At 47.7% G+C, this 19,048-nt stretch overlaps 1 protein-coding gene across 1 annotated transcript in view; it reads right to left on the bottom strand.

Annotated features, from left to right (window-relative positions):
- Nucleotides 1-19,048, bottom strand: part of LOC103676890 (cytochrome c oxidase assembly factor 8) — a 27,103-nt gene continuing 8,055 nt past the window's right edge. The window contains exons 2-5 of the mRNA XM_040641366.1: nt 12,918-13,115; nt 12,034-12,097; nt 3,652-3,742; nt 1-392 (exon numbers count right to left, since the gene is read on the bottom strand). Of these exons, the coding sequence (XP_040497300.1) occupies nt 287-392; nt 3,652-3,742; nt 12,034-12,097; nt 12,918-13,115 (459 nt within the window). The 3' untranslated portion in view covers nt 1-286. The remainder of the gene's footprint in view (nt 393-3,651; nt 3,743-12,033; nt 12,098-12,917; nt 13,116-19,048) is intronic.

Genomic DNA, 19,048 nt, shown 5'->3' on the forward strand with positions numbered 1-19,048 from the left:
CACAGTGCTTGGGTTTTATTTAACATCATGTTCATGACCCAGGGCCAGCTGGGAATCTACAGTCGGGACAGAGTCACATGGCCCGCGGCTCACCAGGACCCCCATTCTCCCAGTCCACCACCCTGTGCTGACAAAAGCCAAGGGGCCCCTATAAAGCAGGTGTGGGACTCAGTTCACTTACAGGTTTTTAGAGCCCTTGTAAAATGGATTCCCAAAGCAGCAGCTTCCCCCGGAAACTCCAACAGTGGTGGTGGGTGGGTCAGAGTGGGCGGGTCAGGGTGGGCTCCTAAGTGCTGGTTGTCTTTGGTTTTGGTCTAAGCTTGTTCCAAACTCTCTCCAGGGCCACTTTCCCCATGAAGAAGGTGATGGCAAAATTACGCTTGTACCAGTCTCTACAGAGAAACAGGAGAAACACATGTGACATCCCCCCAGTAACGGAGGACTAGCGCCCAGGCCTCTGAGGGGAGTTCCCAGCCAACAGGCAAGTCCTCCTGACTACCTCCACCTTTCCCCACTGTCTCTTCCCTTTTCTGCCCTCGTTAAAGCTAAACTGGCCATAGCGCCTTCCTTCCTCCACCTTGGATTGAATAAGGCTGAGAATAAGGTTCAACAAGTGAATGCCGAGGGCAACCTAAACCCCGCCTTTTCCCATTCTGCTGCAATCCTCTGCTTTTTGCTAAAAGACTCCAAAAGAGAAGCCTGGGGCCTCCAGAGTCCTGTGGCATTCCTAGAGAGACACAACTGTTGAGCGATGGGGGCATAACCACTGGGCAAACAACTGGCAAGACTCAGTGGGGACCATCCAGGTTGGGCACCTTATCTGCATAAGAAGCACAGGACAGAGCGGCGCCTGGGTGGCGCAGTCGTTAAGCGTCTGCCTTTGGCTCAGGGCGTGATCCCAGCGTTCTGGGATCGAGCCCCACATCAGGCTTCTCCTCTAGGAGCCTGCTTCTTCCTCTCCCACTCCCCCTGCTTGTGTTCCCTCTCTCCCTGGCTGTCTCTCTCTCTGTCAAATAAATAAATAAAATCTTAAAAAAAAAAAAAAAAAAAAAAGAAGCACAGGACAGAGTACTCCATCCTGAGAGGTTAATTTACCATGAGTGCCAACATCATAAAGCTCCACATATTCTTTTTTCTAAATGATCTGAGCTTTTGTGTAATCCGTGTCTCTAAAGAGAGAGTTCCAGAGCTTCTCATATAAATATTGGGATGGAGTTCACACAGTGTCGGGCTCACTTGCCCATGAGTTACTGTACCATGCTGAAAATTGCAAATTCACCCCACTGCTGAATGGGACAAGCCTGGAAAGTCTCCACAACAGAATGCACACATTCCAGACTCTTAGTGCTAAGCCCTTGGAAGCTGAAATGCCAATAAGTACCAATGCTTTTCAGCCAAATGGGCTAATGAGTGCACATGGGACTTTCATTTCAGACTGGACTCAAAGGATTTACTGGGTCTCTGTACAGAAAGAAGACGACGGACCAAGGGCTCAAAAGAAGCAAGAGCACGAGGTAAACGCGTCACCTTCTGGAGCCTCTGCATTGACTGGATAGAAAACCCCTCTCCTCCTGAGAGGGAGCTTATGTTTCTATCCACCTAAGTGATGTTATAATGGGAAGCAGCACCCTAAATGAACAAGAAAGGCTTCTATCCCATCGAGATTAAAGTTCCTATGTTACTAAGGAAGAGCCAGATTCCACTCCACCAATACTCTGATATAGTGTAGGGAAACTCAACTTTCCCCGTTTCCATAGGGAAGGCAGGGGCAGGAGGTGACGGGGGCACAGAAGGGGACACTGAGGCTCCCCTGCTACCTGCCCTCGGGTAAGGCTGGTTCTCTCCGCTCTGAACCCCGCATAGCACACACCCAGCTCACTGGAGACGAGGCACGATGCAAATGTGCTACGGGTCTACACCAGAAAGCAAAGGCCTAGAGACATAGAACACACACTGGCTTGACTGAACAACTTAGCTAGCTCAGAGGAACATGACTGTGCTAGCCCCGCTACGCACACACTGCGAGACCGATCTCTCCTCGCGGTGGTCTCTTGAGCTCACCCAGCCTCAACCACTACCACCACCCTCTAGATCTTACCCCCCCTGCCTGGCACAACACTGCCACTGTCACCTTTTAAAGCAAATCTCAAACATCACAGCCTGTCGTTTCACCTGGAAATACACATTACTTATCATTAAAACCCTTTTTAATACAACCTAATAATACAGCCACTGTTCAACTTCCTCTAACAAAATATCTTTCAAAGGTGGTTTGTCTGCATCAGGACCTAAATAAGGACTGTATGCTGCACGAAGCCTCTTTTAATTTGAGGTAGATCCCCCTCCTGTTTAAAATTCTAGTTACTTCTGGTGCCCGGGTGGCGCAGTCGGTTAAGTGTCTGCCTTTGGCTCAGGTCACGACCCCAGGATCCTGGGATCACGCCTTACATTGCGCTCCCTGCTCAGCGGGGAGCCCAGTTCTCCCTCTGCCTCTCCACCTGCTTGTGCTTTCTCAAAAAATAAGTAAAATCTTTATAAAAAATAAATAAATAAAATTCTAGTTACTTGTTGAAACTGGATCATTTGTTCGTGTTGAATTTCCAACATTTTGGAATTTTATCTTTAAGCTATCATTTTAAACGTGGTCTTCAATGAACCCCTCTCACCCCCCTCCCATATACCCTTTACCTATTTCCCGTGAACTGGTGATAAGTCTAGAGGTCTGCCTAGATTCCTCTCCATTTTTCTGGTAAGATCACCTCACAGGTGGTACCCCACGTCCTCCTGCACGCCACAGAGGCGTGCAGCGGCAGCTGCCCCTCTGTGTACAGCAAGACGATGCACCGGGGGGGGGGTTCAGGAGCGAGCACCCTGACCCATGTATTCTGAGGCCCCACTAGCTTTCCTACCCAACGGTTTTAGTGGCTGTGACTGTGACCCAGACCCCTTATATCATTGGGAAAATGTTAATTTTCTAACTCCATCACTCCTTCTGCATTAGCTGTCATCCTTCTACAAAGAAATATGCTCCTCCGTGTGGTTACCCTGAACTACAGCTGATGCAGGAAAGGTGTGTATTCTTTGGATTCTTTTATTTACCAATTTTCAGAATAATGAGTTGGCTGCCTAGCTATATCCAGAGGTGACTGTGAGCTTTTCAATACTGTTATGATTGCAATTTGTGCATATTGTGCACAATATGATATATTTGATATATTTTTAATCTACTGTGGTCATTTCCTTTGTGCGGCTGGAGTGGCCTCACCCTTGGCCTATGGGAGCCCCTCAAGTTGGCTCCTGCACTGTTCTCACGTGACCCCACTGGTCTCTGAGCCTCCTGACTTTCAGACACAAATCTTGACTCGTCTTGCACTGTTCCCACCCCAGACCTGCTTCTCCAAGGAGCTCAGGTTCCCCTTAGTGGAAAGTGCTGTTTAGAACCCACTGCACAAGCATGAGGGGTAGAAACTCCCACGGGATTGCCACACAAATATCTCTAAGGTGTTGACTTTACTTAAAAGTGTAAAAACTAAGTTTACAGCAAAATCTACCTTTAATATAAACATAAATGTCACCAAATACAGATAAGAAAATAATCCTACCCAATACAGATATAATATTCAAGATTTTAGGAAAAAAACAAACACTTACCTATTATAATACATGTGTTTCAGAAAATTTTTACTTAAAAATTCCTTGTAAAAGTCAGCCATTTCTTCTGCATCTAACGTTGCTTTTTGACCTGAAAATTAATTTCAATGTAGACATTAAGACTTAACGGGGAGGGACCCACAAACTACTATTGATCTAATAGAGGTCAGCAAGGTTGCAGAATACAAGATCAAAATACATACATCAACTGTATTTTTCTATACACCGGCAATAAACAATCAAAAAATGAAATTAAGAAAACAATTCCAGGGGTGCCTTCCTGGCTCAGTTGGTGAAGCATGCAACTCTTGATCTGGGGGTCATGAATTTGAGCCCATGTTGGGCGTAGAGTTTAGTAAATTGAAATACACACACACACACACACACACACACACACACACACACATATATATAAAGAAAGAAAACAATTCCATTTAAAATAGCATCAAAAACAATGAAGGACCTAGGAATAAATTTGAGAAGAAGTGTACGACTTACACACTGAAAACTACAAAACACAGCTGAAAGAAATGAAAGAAGACATGAATAAATAGAAAGACATCCCATGTTCATGGTTTTGAACACTTCATACCACTGAGATGGCAACATGCCCCAAATTGACACACAGGTTCAATAAAATCCCTAACAAAATCCCAGCTGGCTCTTGGCAGAAACTGACAACCAGATTCTAAAATTCATGTAAAAATGCAAGGAAACCAAGCAGCCAAGACAATCCTGAAAAAGAAGAACAAAGGAGGGTCTGGGTGGCTCAGTGGTTAGCCATTTGCCTTCGGCTCAGATCATGATTTCAGGGTCCTGGGATCGAGCCCCACATCGGGCTCGAGTCTGCTTCTCCTTTTCCCATCCCCCCGCTACTGTGTTTCCTGTCTCGCTCACTCTCTCCCTCTGTCAAATAAATAAAATTTAAAAAAAAAAAAAGTAAACACAGAGTTATCATATGACCCAGCAATTCCACTTGTAGGTATGATACACAATTCTCACAGAAGCAGTCTCCATAACAGTCGAAAAAGCAAAAACAACCCGAATGTCCACCAACTGATGGATAAACAAAATGTGGTCTATCCACACAACAGAATAGCATTCAGCCATAAAACAATCTCTGAAATCCTGGTCCATGCACAACATGGATGAACCTTGAAAACGTGCACGTAAGTGAAAACGCAGACACATGGGTGGCCTGGGTGGTTCAGTCGGTTAAACGTCTGACTCTTGATTTTGGTTCAGGTCATGATCTTAGGGTCACGGGATCGAGCCCCACAGCAGGCTCTGCGCTCAGCACGGAGTCTGCTTGTCCCTCTCCCTCCGCTCCCCCCACCGCCCTGCTGTTCGCATGCACGCTCTTTCAAATAAATAAAATCTTAAAAAAGAAGGCAGACACAAAAGACCACATATTAAAAGTTTCCGTTTATCTGGAAAGGTCCAGAATAGGCAAATCCATAAAGATAGAAAGTAGATTAGTAGCTGTCAGGGGCTGGTAGGAGGAAGAAATTGGAAGTGACTGCCAGTGGGAACAGGGTTTCTTCTGGGGCGATGAAAATGTTCTGGAATGAGATATGGGGGATGGCTGCACAATCTCGTGAATACTAAACACTACTGAATTGTAAATAAAACGTGAATTTTAGGGGCGCCTGGGTGGCTCAGTCGGTTAAGCAGCTGCCTTCGGCTCAGGTCATGATCCCAGGGTCCTGGGATGGAGCCCCATGGCAGGGTCCTTGCTCAGCAGGAAGTCTGCTTCTCCCTTTCCCTCTGCTGCTCCCCCTGCTTGTGTGCTCTCTCTCTCAAATAAAGAAAATCTTTTTTTAAAATGTGAATTTTATGGCATGTGAATTATATCCCAGAAAAGGAAAAAGGCTTAGAGAGACAATGACCTCCTTCCATCACCAGACCAGGATAGTTCCAGTGTAGCTCAATTTCTTCGTGACGAATGCAAGCTCACGTGTGCGTCTACCAACGCACATCACGTGTGATATGCTTCACCGTGTCTACTCCAAAGCCTTCTGAAGCTTCTGACAAGAAACGTGAGAAACCCCCAAAAGGGAAATGGAACTTCCTCACTTTGAATGCACCCTGGTCTGGGGTAGGTACCGGCCTAACCATTCAATCTCGGAGCCAGTGAGCACACACTGAACCAGGTAACGTATTAGGTGCTGGTGGGCACTGGTGACATACAGGGACTGACCCGGCCACTCTGTGGTGCTCCCTGTGTGGTGGGAGGTGCCATCCATGGCGCCCACTGTCAGGGCTCCCCCACCAGATTTAAAAAGGCCACACAGGACAGGAACAAACCTGCCAACGGGGGCAGCCAGACTGCCCTGAAATGGGAGCAGAGAGCAGCCCACAGGCCCTACCACCTCTGCAGGATTCGTGCACACGCAGGGAGGCCCATGCTCGAGCTCAGGTTTAGCATGCCTGCCCGTGCAGATGCTGTCTCCAGGTGGAGGCCATGTTTCCCAGAGGCACAGCTGAGGTCGACGTTCCAACCCTGTCAGGATCTGGGGGAGACAGAGCTGGGATGGTAACCCAAGGGCACATTTCCTCAGAAGCAGGAGGGACAGTGGCTGACCTTTTACACATATGACATAGACGCAAACACTCGGTGCGGCACAAGCATGTGTCTGTCCCCTCACAGAGAATGAGCACACATCCGTTCCAAATCGTAACCAAGGGGCTGCCCGCGTAAACAGCAGCGTGTTCCACACGTCCTCACTTTTTTTTTTTTTAAAGATTTTATTTTACTTATTTGACAGAGAGAGAGAGAGAGCCAGAGAGGGAACACAAGCAGGGGGAGTGGGAGAGGCAGAAGCAGGCTCCCAGCAGAGCAGGGAGCCCGATGCGGGGCTCGATCCCAGGACCCTGGGATCACATGATGGGCTGAAGGCAGACGCTTAACGACTGAGCCACCCAGGCGCCCCCGTCCTCACTCTTCTGACACAGCCTCCTGCAGCTCCTCAAAACCTCCCTCTGGGGGAGGAGCAGCTCAAGTCTCCCCTAGCTGTCTCCTCCTCAGCCGGGCCTTCTCTGAGGCCCTGTTACAACCCCCACTCCCCCGCCAACTTCCCTGAGTTCTTCACACCCTAGGAGCGCAGCACGCCTTCACTGAGCTATCTGTGTGCTGGGCACAATCCCAGCCCACATTAGAATGTCAGCTGCATGAGGGCAAGGCCACGGCTCTGTCTCATCCATTGCAAGGTCCTGGTGCCTAGCCTGGCACATGGAAACTACTGGGTAAACACCTCAAATCAACAAATGGATAAATGCTAAGTGGGACAAAAAAGAGAACCAGCTGCCTGAGATGGGGAGGGAAGCCGAAGGTTCTCAGGGAAGGTGACATTTAAGCTGGGTCTCACAGGATCAATAGGAGCCCACAGGGTAGAGAAGGGAGAAAATGGGTCACAAGCCATGGACCAGCACGGAGGAAATAAAGGGCCTGGAGAGGCACAGATGTGACTGAACAGAGTGAGCGAGGAGGAGAGTGGTCAGGGCCTGAGCATGGCGATGGGGCTGAGGAGCGGCGGAGCCCCTGGCTTTCGGCAGCAGCTGAGAGCGCTAGTGTCTTCTGGACAATGAGTCTTGGAGGGAGAGGCATGCGTGCACCCTCAGATCAGCTTCCCAGCACATCTCTCTGTGGCCTTGCACTGGCACAGCAGCGGTTAGCAGCCCCACTCTGACAGAGCTCTGTCCCTCACTGGCGGATGGCCCAGAACTTTGACCCGTCTCAGACCTAGAACGTGGATCACAGCAGCACACATCATAAGACTGCGCTGAGACAAAATGAGCTGCGGCCAGTGTGGGGGGCGGGATGGGGCCTGGACATAGCGCCCACTTGTTACCACTGCTGGCAAAACAGCAGGAGTCCCAGGGTTCCAAGGACAGGTCAGGGGCCGTCTTCAGCTGCTGGTCTAGTGTGGTGTCTTGTCCAAACACCCTGAAGCCAGGGATCGCCATAAAGCAGAAGCACCAGAAATGTCTGCTAAGCAATTCAGCTTCCTTGCCTCCCAACCCTGCAATGCGCTACTGAGCTTTAAAGAAAGTAGGCGAAGGAAGGCGGGTAGCATAACCTACCTCACCATATGCTCACTGAAAACCCCGTGGGGGCTCATAAATCCCAGCTAGCTTAAAGTAAATCCATCTCAATGGCGTACTTTTCCCCCACTGCATGAAAACTTACCATTGCAACAAAAGAAATTAGAGGCAAGAATCTCCCCACTGCACTGCTGCTCGACAAAGAAGACCGAATTTGGGGGCAGGCAGAGCTGAATCCATGGTGTCCTGTTTCTTGCCCTGGAAATTCAGTAATTTTTCTACACTGCTGCAGAATTTGCCAATGAACATCCACCAAGTGAGAGGGCCACTATCTAATCTGTGATTACTGGAATTTAGATACTCCCCCCCCCTTTTTTTTGCATTTCAAGATAATGCGGTGGGGGCGCCTGGGTGGCTCAGTTGGTTGAGCATCTGACTCTTGATCCCGGCCGGGTCTTGATCTCAGGGTTGTGAGTTCGAGCCCCGCCCACGTTGGGCTCCACTCTAGGTGCGGAGCCTACTTAAAAAAAAAAAGATAATGCTGCAAGGAACGGACGGCTGAGCCTTCTCATGTCTTCCTCTAGAATGCGTTCTTACGCGTTCCGCGATCAGAATGCTCCTGCTTCTTGGCATGCGTGTGCTGCCTGCAGTCACGTCCTTCTGAAAGGGCTGGAAATTGACCACTTACGGGCGCCCTACTGCACCGCACCTCCAGCAGCACGGAGTCTGCTCGCTGAAAATGCCCCGGGACAATGCCTGGGGGCTGTCCTAATCCGCACCGTAATCTGTAGTCACATTCCTCACTGACAGGTACCCTGTCATTTCTACAAACTGATTCATGCTCTTCACCAAGACCCCCCGCCCAGCATCTCTGCTCTATCATCTGCTGTTCACGTTTCACTTGTTCCCGGGACGCCGACCCTTCGTCCAGCCCTCTGCTTTGCACTGGCCTTGCGCTGCCTCCAGGCCCGTTTCCACAGCAGCAGCCGCACTCACTCAACACAACCCCCAAGCCTTGGCCTCTGCCGATTCTAGGGCCCCTCCCCACGGGCCCCCAGGCCCCTACCTGGGGAGAGCCTCTGGAGGCTGCACCCTGCCCTCGAACTGAGGAGGTTTACTGAGAGATGGAGGAAGCCCATTTTCAGCTAGAGAAGGCTGAGGCCTGGGGAGGAGAGCTGTTTCTGGCTCCAGTGGCTGAGAGCAGGCCACGCCTGCGCCCGGCTCTATCCCAGCCCAGGCCTGAGCCTCTCGTGCCCCTCAGCACAACAGATCAGCAGAAGTGCTCCCAGGGCGCGGGGCTGCCTCAGTGGAGCGTGTGACTCTGGATCTCGGGGTTGTGAGTTCAAGCACCACACTGGGTGTAGAGATTGCTTAAAAATAAAATTTTAGGGGCGCCTGGGTGGCACAGTGGTTAAACGCCTGCCTTCGGCTCAGGGCGTGGTCCCGGCATTATGGGATCCAGCCCCACATCAGGCTCCTCCGCTATGAGCCTGCTTCTTCCTCTCCCACTCCCCCTGCTTGTGTTCCCGCTCTCGCTGGCTGTCTCTATCTCTGTCAAATAAATAAATAAAATCTTTAAAAATAATAATAAAAATTTTAAAAAAATAAAATTTTAAGAAAAAAAAAAAAGTCCTCGCTAATACAGGCATTGTCAGTTTTCACACTCTCCTATCGCTCTACCTTTACTGTCAAGCTCAGGGAATTGTCACTCCTCCAGACGACAGAGTCAGTTGTGTTAAGACTTCCTACAACTGGGAGCTGTGTATTTAACTTTTAATCCACAAATAATTCATTTTTAGCAATTAATTTTTTGATTTGGAATATATTTGTATTATAGGGGCCATGAATCTAAATGTACTCTTTTCGACCCAAAGTAATTTCTCCATTACCATTAATTAAACAAGCCTCCTCCTCCCTCAGTCCTACGGGACCCCTATACTCACGTGTTAAGCACACGTACTCTGGTCCCACTGAGGCGATCCACCTGTGTTACCCCCCCACATTTCCGTCACTGCAGCCTGGAAACTTTAAATAGCTGACAGAGTGGGCATCTCCCTTCACATGTCGCTTTCCTCAATCCAATCTTTCCTGTTTTATTACCAAATTAATTTAAAAATCAGATTTAAGGCCAGCCTTTCAGTATATAGTAATGCCATCAATAGGGACTTGGTGATAACAATAACAAGACTCAAAACCACCTTTCCCGTCTGTGAAGAGAGTGGTTATCTCAAAGCACATCCACAGCCTCCCTGACCCTGGCGATCCTGACGACACACTCCCGAGGCTGGTGCACCCCTCCCTTAGGGCTGTGGCATCTGTGGCCACGGTCCCGGGCCAGGACAGCACAGGGCAAGCTGAGAGCCACTGTGGCAAGGTGACGTCAGACAGGCACAGGGAACCCAAGTCACTAGGCCAGAATCTAGGCCCCTCCACTTACTGTGTCATTTTGGTTAAATGACTTGCCCTCGGGTTCCTTATCTCTAAAATGGCAAAAGTAGCAGGACCTACTTCATTGGGTCACTGTGGGAAATAAAACAGATGACACAGGCCAAGGACTCAGCAGAGTACCCAACGTGGTCAGGGTCTGAAATTGTGAGCCATTATTCTGTGCTTTCTGTTAGGACCCAGCACCCTTTCCTGCTGGCTCCTGCCTGCCAAGACAGCACCCTGATGACAAACAGCAAACAGCAGAGCCTATGATCAGCACAGTTCCACCTTCTCCAGCTCTTCATCCTAAACAGATCCAGGCAAGGCTAAGGATTAGCAGGGAGAGACGGACAGTGCTTTAGTCCAATGACAAATGTGGCTTTTGGGGTCAATGGTTTCAGATTTTCCATGAGAATAATGTTTTGACAGTAGAAATCTGTTTAACAAACAGTATGAAATGTTATTCAGGCCTAACATCAACAGCAAGAGAAAATGATCAAAGGTTGTTACACACAAGCACAAGATCGTCTATCCAAAAAAGAGCAGGCAGTTCTGTAGGCAGAGGGGACTGAATGGAGCATTCCAGGCATGTCAAGCATACAGCATGGGGGACGAAACGTGAAACAGAGGAGCCGGGCAGGGGCCACAGGGGCTGGGCAGGGGGTGCTGGGGCCAGGGAGGCCTTCAATCCAGACCCAGAGCACAGCTGCCATTCTGTAGTCATGGGGAGTCTAAAAACCTAAGCTAAGCAACAAATGTCAAACTTGCATTTGGGGAAGGGCAGTCTGGCTACACTGTGAAGAAGGAATTTGAGGCAGGAGTTGATAAACTACAGCCTGCAGGCCAAACGTGGCCCGCCACCCCTGCTCTTGTAAACAGTTTTACTGGGACGCCTGGGTGGCTCAGTCGGTTGAGCATCTGCCTTCAGTTCGGGTCGGAATCCCGGGGTTCTTGGATTGAGTTCTGCGTTGGGCTCCTTGCTCTGCGGGGAGCCTACTTCTCCCTCTGCCTACTGCTCCCCCTGCTTGTTTTCTCTCTCTGACAAATAAATAAATAAAATCTTTAAAATAAATGAAGTTTTACTGGAACACATTTATGCCCGTCAGTCTATGTGTCTTCCACGGTAGCTCTCACACAACAGAGAGCTGAATAGCTGAAACAGAGACCCCACATGGCCCACAAAGACAAAACCATTTACTATCTCGCCCTTTACAGAAAGTTTGCCCATCCCTGATTTAAAGATTGGAGGTCAAGGAACCAATCAGAAAGTTGCTGCATTAGTCACAGAATTAACAAAGTCCTGAACTAAAGCAATGTTTCAAGGACAGGGAGTGGTCAGAATACTGAGAAATGTTTAAGAGGTAATCCTCATAGAGAAATGGGAGGTGAGGGAGGGGGGCTTTGAGGACTCCCATGAGGTTTGCAGCTCCTGGGGGCTGGTGGGGCCATGAACGGAGGTCAGGAATGCAGGAAGTGGAGCTGGTATAGGAGAGAAAGAGCTGCAAAAGCCATGGGACCCTGGGATAGAAGTTCAAAGGTCAAAGGGAAGTCATGGATCAGAATGACCTAAAATCAGGAGAGGGATGATCTCCCCCAAAGGGAAAAGAGGGAGTACCATTCAGCGCACCTGTCCCAAAGGAGACCACAACTCCCCCCTGAGCTTTCTCTCCTTCATCTAACGTCTTTTTTTTTTTTTTTAAGGGGGGCAAGGGGAGGGGCAGAGGCAGAGAGACAATCTCAAGCAGCCTCCCTGACAACGCAGAGCTCGATCTCACAACAATGAGATCATGACTAAGAGTCGGATGCTCAACCGACTGCGTCCCCCAGGGCCCCTGACGTCCTTTCCTTTTATCTTCTCATGCAGTTACTCAAACAAACACAATGTTAGGAGAAAAAGCAAAATGAACAAACCTGATCCAGCTCTCAGTTCCAGGCCTTTAGCTTTTAGTCTTGAGTGAATAAATTCTTCTTTTTCCTAAAAGAAGACAACCATCAGAATGCCTTCTTCATCTTTCCATCTTTCCTTGGCTAGGACACAGCTCGAAGTATTCTGGAGAAGTCTGGATGGAGATTTCTGAGAAAGGACCCATCTCCAAACCTGGTTTAAGCCATATGAATTTGGTTTAAAGTCCCATGCTTGACGTAGGATTTGAAAACAAGATGTTCAGTAAACTTTGGGAGGCACTGTTTATAAATCCACAGAATAAGATAAATATAATTCATCACACAGTCCGCCCAAACAGTAGGACATATAAAGCTTAAATACATTTCTTCTGGATTAGAATATTTCTACTTCTTTCTCATATAGTTCATTTACAATACGCTGTTAAGAATTCTGAATTCTCAGAATGAAATCACATCACGAAAACCCATATTTTCATAAACACACACACGCACACACACACATGTTCCAACTGGCTCTGCTACTCCTTTTAACTACTTGAAAGTCTCAAGATCTGTGATTTTACGATGATCAGTATTTTTTATGTACAGTTACAATATTGACTTAAAAGTTATAGGCACCCATACATTCACATACGTGTATATGTATGAGAGAGGGAAGAGAGAGGAAGAAAAGACGAAGGGAGAGAGGGAGGGGATGGAGGGAAGGGGAGAGAGGGAGAGAGGGAGAGAGGGAGAGAGAGAGAGAGAGAGAGAGAGAGAGAGAAGGGAAGGAAGAGGAAGGTCCTACAAGGCAGGACCAAGTAACAGAAAGGCAAAGACTAAGGATTTAGCGCCCCCAAGTGGCCACCTGTGTTATTTCTTTCTCACTCCGCCCTCGGATGGAAGCTTACCTTACGAAACGTCAAATTCTGGTTTGCCCAGAACTGTTGGTTCCATTCCTGAGTTTCTTGTCTTAATTTTCTTAGCTTTTGTTCCAACGGTGATTCGTTTTCAGGGACATAAAAGTGAATGGGTCGAAGGTTTGAATGTTTATCTGGGGGTCCTATCCAATCATGGCAAGATTTTCTTGGAGGGCAGAATCCTGAGACCTTTAACAAAACACACAGGGTTAACATAAACTCAACAAGTCCCTAGTATTATAAAATGAACAGTCTAGACTAATTAAAGTCCCTCACTAGGGGCGCCTGGGTGGCTCAGTTGGTTGAGCGGCTGCCTTCCACTGGGGATCAAGCCCCACACATCTGGCTCCCTGCTGGGTGGGGGGAGCCTGTTTCTCCTCCTCCCTCTGCCATTCCCCCAGCTTGTGCTCTCTGGCTCATCTCTCTGTTAAATAAATAAATAAAATCTTTTAAAAAATAAAAAATGACAAAATAAAGTCCCTCATTAGCTTCCTCTGTTTAAGACCATGTGTCAGAGAACACCCAGGTTAAAAGCACTGTAATAACCATTATTACCATGAACACTCGACAGGACATGTTCAACAATGGCACCGGGGCAATTCAATCCTAACGCAAAAAAAGCATCTCAAGCTTACTTTGTCCTGTATACAAAACTACCTCAGAACGGATCAAAGACCTAAATGTAAAACCTAAAACTATAAAACCTCTAACTTCTAAAGTAGTAGAAAATGTTTACAACCTTAGACTAGGCAACAACTGTTTAGACACAATACCAACAGCATAACCCACAAAATAAAAAAGACAAGCCACAGACGGGTAGAAAATATATGCGAATCTGAAAAAGTACTTATTCCCAGAATATATAAAATTTCTCAAAACTCAATAACAAGAAAAGAACCAATTTAAAAACGGGCAAATTAGCCAAATGAAACTTTCTCCAAAGAAGATAGATAGATGTCAAACAAGCGCATAAAAGCGTGCTCAACATCACTAGTCCTCAGGGAAATGCAAATCAAAACCACAATGAGACACCACTACACATCTTTTAACACGGCTAAAACAACCCACAAAAGTGACAAAACCACGTGCTGTCGAAGATGTAAATGTCGTGGGTGGGGATGCGAAATGGTGCAGCCACTTTGGGAAAAAGGCTGGCAGTCCATTACACAAGTAAACATACACCTCATGGGGCACCTGGGGGGCTCAGTCGTTAAGCGTCTGCCTTCCGCTCAGGTCATGATCCCAGGGTCCTGGGATGGAGCCCCTCATTGGGCTCCCTGCTCGGCAGGAAGCCTGCTTCTCCCTCTCCCACAAAAAAAAAAAAAAAAAAAATACAGCTCACATACAACCCAGCAACCCACGCCTATATACTTACCCAAGACGAACAAATACATATGCTTACACAAAAGCCTGCATGTGCCTGCTAAAGGGGCTTTATTTATAATTGCCAAAAGCTGGAAACAGCCTACATGTCCTCCCACTGGTGAATGGAAAAAACAAAATACGGTACGTCCACACGATGACTACTCAACAATAGAGAACTACATGCAACACGGATGAATCTCAGACGCCTCGTGCTCACTGAAAAAAGCCGCACCAAGAGGCTGCACACCGTAGGACTCTACTCATGACATCGTGGGGAAGATAGGTGCTGGGGTGGAGGAAGGGGCGGACTACAAGGGAATTTTCTGGGCTGATGAAAACGTTCTCTGTGGTGCTGGTACACACATCTGTCAGCAGTGAGTGTCACTGTATATAAATCGGGCTTCAATAAACTTGATATTAAAATAAAAAGATCACTTGAGTAGTCAAAAGACTAGCTTTCCATTTGCCCGTTAAAAGATCAATGTAATCAAAACTCATGGGGGGAATGTACCACTCAACTCTTATAAGTTATTAAAATAAAAAAAAGGGGGGGGGCGCCTGGGTGGCACGGCGGTTAGGCGTCTGCCTTCAGCTCAGGGCGTGATCCCGGCGTTGTGGGATCGAGCCCCACATCAGGTTCCTCCGCTATGAGCCTGCTTCTTCCTCTCCCACTCCCCCTGCTTGTGTTCCCTCTCTCGCTGGCTGTCTCTATCTCTGTCGAATAAATAAATAAAATCTTTAAAAAAAAAAAAAAAACCAACAACACACTACTGACCATAACTTCTACCTCCAATAACAGAGTGCCTCCCATGCACCCTCCCTGCATCAACGACGGGAAAACCAGCAGCAACAGAAAGAAGCATGGATGAGTCTTTGAACAATATATAGACAGAAAGAGCCAGGCACGGAAGAGGATGTGCTGTGGGATGGCACCATGCGGCATTCTAGAAAAAATCAGTCACATCAGTGGTTGCCAGAGTGGAGGGTGGAAGGGACTGCTCTGATCGGGGTGGCAACTGTGAAGATTCATGTTTGTCAAAACTCATCCAATGTACACTTTATTTTTTTAAAGATTTTATTTATTTATTTGACAGAAAGAGAGACAGCCAGCGAGAGAGGGAACACAAGCAGGGGGAGTGGGAGAGGAAAAAGCAGGCTCCCAGCGGAGAAGCCTGATGCGGGGCTCGATTCCAGAACGCTGGGAACACGCCCTGAGCCGAAGGCAGACGCTTAACGACTGAGCCACCCAGGCGCCCCACAATGTACACTTTAAATGGGAGTATTCATTTCACTGTATACAATTACACCTCAAAGTCAATTAAAAGAATGGTTAAAACTTATAAACACCAAAAAAATACTACAATGAACATAATTAACATTTCTTTTCCCTATGGAAGGCACTTCATTCAGGGTATGTCAGTACTTCATGATCACTACAAGATGCAACTTCCAAGGAACTAAAAACAGATGCAGGGCTTGCAAGTATTGACCTAAAAGAGATTTTGTCTACGTGGCTACTCACTGATAATTTAATTTGAAAAAGTAGAAATAATAGCTAATCATTTTACAAACAGAATGTGGCTAGCATTTAGTGATGGCCCACCTGGCAAGAGCAGCATGGGAAGGAAGGAGAGGCCCGAGCAAGAGTTCCCACCTGCTCGGCTCTGTGTCTAACCCTCAGCCCTCCTGTCGCAATGTGGGCTGACATCATTCAGGTCCCTGAGAATTGAGCTACAGAACCAAGTGTAGGGACCTGGGGGAATGGGGTAACCGGGTGATGGGCATGAAGGAGGGCACATGATGTAATGAGCAGCGGGTGTTATATAAGACTGATGAATCACTGACTTGTACCTCTGAAACTACTAATACATTATATATTAATTAATTGAATTTAAATTAAAAAAGAACCCATGGTCACTCAAAGCCTGTTATGCAAATGTTTGAGAACTTATAATGCATGTCAATTATCACAGATTAAAAGCACTGTTATTTCATAGAAACAAAATATGCTTGGAAGAGTGTGCCAAGATAGCGGTACAAGATGTTCCTGAAATTCAAGCAGCATTTCCAGAGCAATGACCACACAGAAGTGGCCCCAGAAGAGTGTGAGGAGAGACCCCAGGCCTGCTCTGGAGGAGAGCCAGGAGCCTCTCTCTGCTGTGGCTGGGGGTGGAGCTGGGGGCCGTGAGGTGGAGGAGCAGGGAGAAGCCTGGGGCAGTGGTGAGGGATCGATGGGGCCGCCGCCTGAGCAATGTGCTGGTATGTGTTTAATATGCCTCAGGGACGTGTAGGATTATAACTTTGCTGATATAAGGATGTGTGGTACACACCTCACATATAATAAACTATGATACCCTTTCTTGTAAATTCCACATAGCCAACTGATTCTTACAAACTGTTTTCATTAATTGTTTTAACAACAGCTTTGGTGAGAAATGATTCACATACTATAAAATTAACCCTGTTAACGCAATTCAGTGTTTTAGCATGTCCCCAGAGATGTGCAACCATTGCCAATCCAGAACACGGTCACCACCCCAAGAAGAAACCCTGTCCCTATGAGCAGTCACTCCCCATTCTCCCTCCCCAGCTCTTGGCAACCAACGCTCTACTTTCCACTTGAACGGATTTGCCTTTTGTGGTCATTTCATGTGAATGGAACAGTACAGTCGGTGCTCCTTCGGGACTGGCCTCCTTCACATACGTGTTTTCAAGGCTCATCCACGCTGCAGCACGTGTCAGTACTTCACGCCTTTTTATGGCTGACTGATAATGTTATAGTATGGATATAACATTTGGTTTATCCATTCATCAGCTGAGAACATCTGGGTTGTTTCCATTTTGGAGCCTTTTTTTTAAAGCTTTTATTTATTTATTTTTGAGGGGGGGCGGAGAGAGTGTGCGCACCAGCAGGAGGCGCAGAGGGAAAGAGAGAGAATCCCAAGCAGACTCCGACCCGAGCACACAGCCCAACGTGGGGCTCGATCCCACGACCACAAGATCACGACCTGTGTGGAAACCAAGAGTCAGATGCTCAACTGACGGCCCCATCCAGGTACCCTCGGTGGATTATGATAGCGCTGCTGGAACCATTCACGTACTGATTTTGTGTGGACGCGTGTTTTCAATTCTCTCGGTGTGTACACAGGCGTGCCCGGTCATATGGTAACTCTATGCTTAACCTTTTGAGAAATGCCAAACTTTCCCAGAGCAGCTGCACCATGTACATTCTCCCCAGTAGCGCTGGAGAGTTTCTCCGCGTCCTTGTCACCGCTCGTCCCTGCACCTTTGTTCTCACGGTAACCATTGTCCTAGGCATGAAGTGCTATCTCACTGCAGTTCTTTCACGGATTTCTGCCAAAACCTTCTATTACTAGCCAACCCGTGGTTGCAGGTGACCAGTTAGTGTACTTCAGACACGAAGGTTACTTGATATTAAGGGCAGGAGAGAAGTCAAACAAGCCCTATTTGTCAACAACGTGTCATTTCTTTGTTTCTGACTACTAGAAGAATACTTCCTGGGCTGGGGCTACTCACAACACGCTGGCGACGGACAAGACATACTTATTAATTCAACCTCTCTTACTAACGTTTTCTCCTTCATTTCCCAAGTCAAGACAATCAACAAAACAGTAAATCCAGCCCCAATTTAGCACATTTGCTAATACTTCCACCATGGACAATTTCAAGCAGCACACCATTATATGGTATTTGCACCATGTAAGTACAATAGTCATAAATAACCTCACAAGCACAGAACATTGTAAAATGTAGTAAAATAAACAGAAATGATAACATTTTAAGTGTATATTATTTTTACTTTTAATAGAACTCATTTAGTGTATAATTTTTACTAACGGCCATTTATCAGCAAAATTCCTGAAAATGCAGCACACGGCTCTGTTCCCGGCAGGGTATGAGTGCTAGCTGGGTCCTAGACCACAGGTCCCAGACCACGCACCAGCACACACTCTCCACTCTGGATCCTGCCACAAATGCCCTCACAAGTCACCCCACTTCCCTACTGCTTTTTTTTTTTTTTAATATTTTATTTATTTATGTGACAGAGAGACAGCCAGCGAGAGAGGGAACACAAGCAGGGGGAGTGGGAGAGGAAGAAGCAGGCTCCCAGCAGAGGAGCCTGATGTGGGACTTGATCCCAGAACGCTGGGATCACGCCCTGAGCCGAAGGCAGATGCGCTACCCAGGCGCCCTTCCCTACTGCTTTGTAGTCAGATCACTTTTTCTCGCAGTAGCAGATGCAAGAACCTACAGCTGATCAAAGTTTTTTTTTAAAAAGTCACACGCTATCCTTTGAGGAGCCTTCTTCTCTGGGGCTGAAGGCGCCAGCTTTGCAGAGCCAGCCTGAGTTCCGCCCCGGCCCCAGGCGACACTGCCACCCCCACAGGACCGGAAGGACTCACACAGCCGCACCGTCTCCTCCTGAGGCTTACAGGGCGGGAGCGGAGACCTGTTTCTGTCCCCCTGACGACTCTGTGATGGGCTGGTCTGAGCAGCTCCCGGTTGGGACCGCACCCTCCCCGTCTACTCTGTCTCCACGCCCACCGATGTGGCGAAGCAATCTCTCCAACAACCCCCCCCCCCTCTTTTACTTCGTTCAGTTACATATAAGGAGGGACTGCTGGAGGCTTTGGCAGAGCCAGGCAGCTGCCCGGACACCGCAGGAGGGGTTGACTCTCCGGGTAATGTGTGGTAGTCACTGAAGAGGTTTGAGGAAAGAGGGTAGCAGTTTGATT

The sequence above is a fragment of the Ursus maritimus genome, unplaced genomic scaffold (assembly GCF_017311325.1).
Source record: "Ursus maritimus isolate PB19 unplaced genomic scaffold, ASM1731132v1 scaffold_25, whole genome shotgun sequence".
Taxonomy (NCBI): Eukaryota; Metazoa; Chordata; class Mammalia; order Carnivora; family Ursidae; genus Ursus; species Ursus maritimus.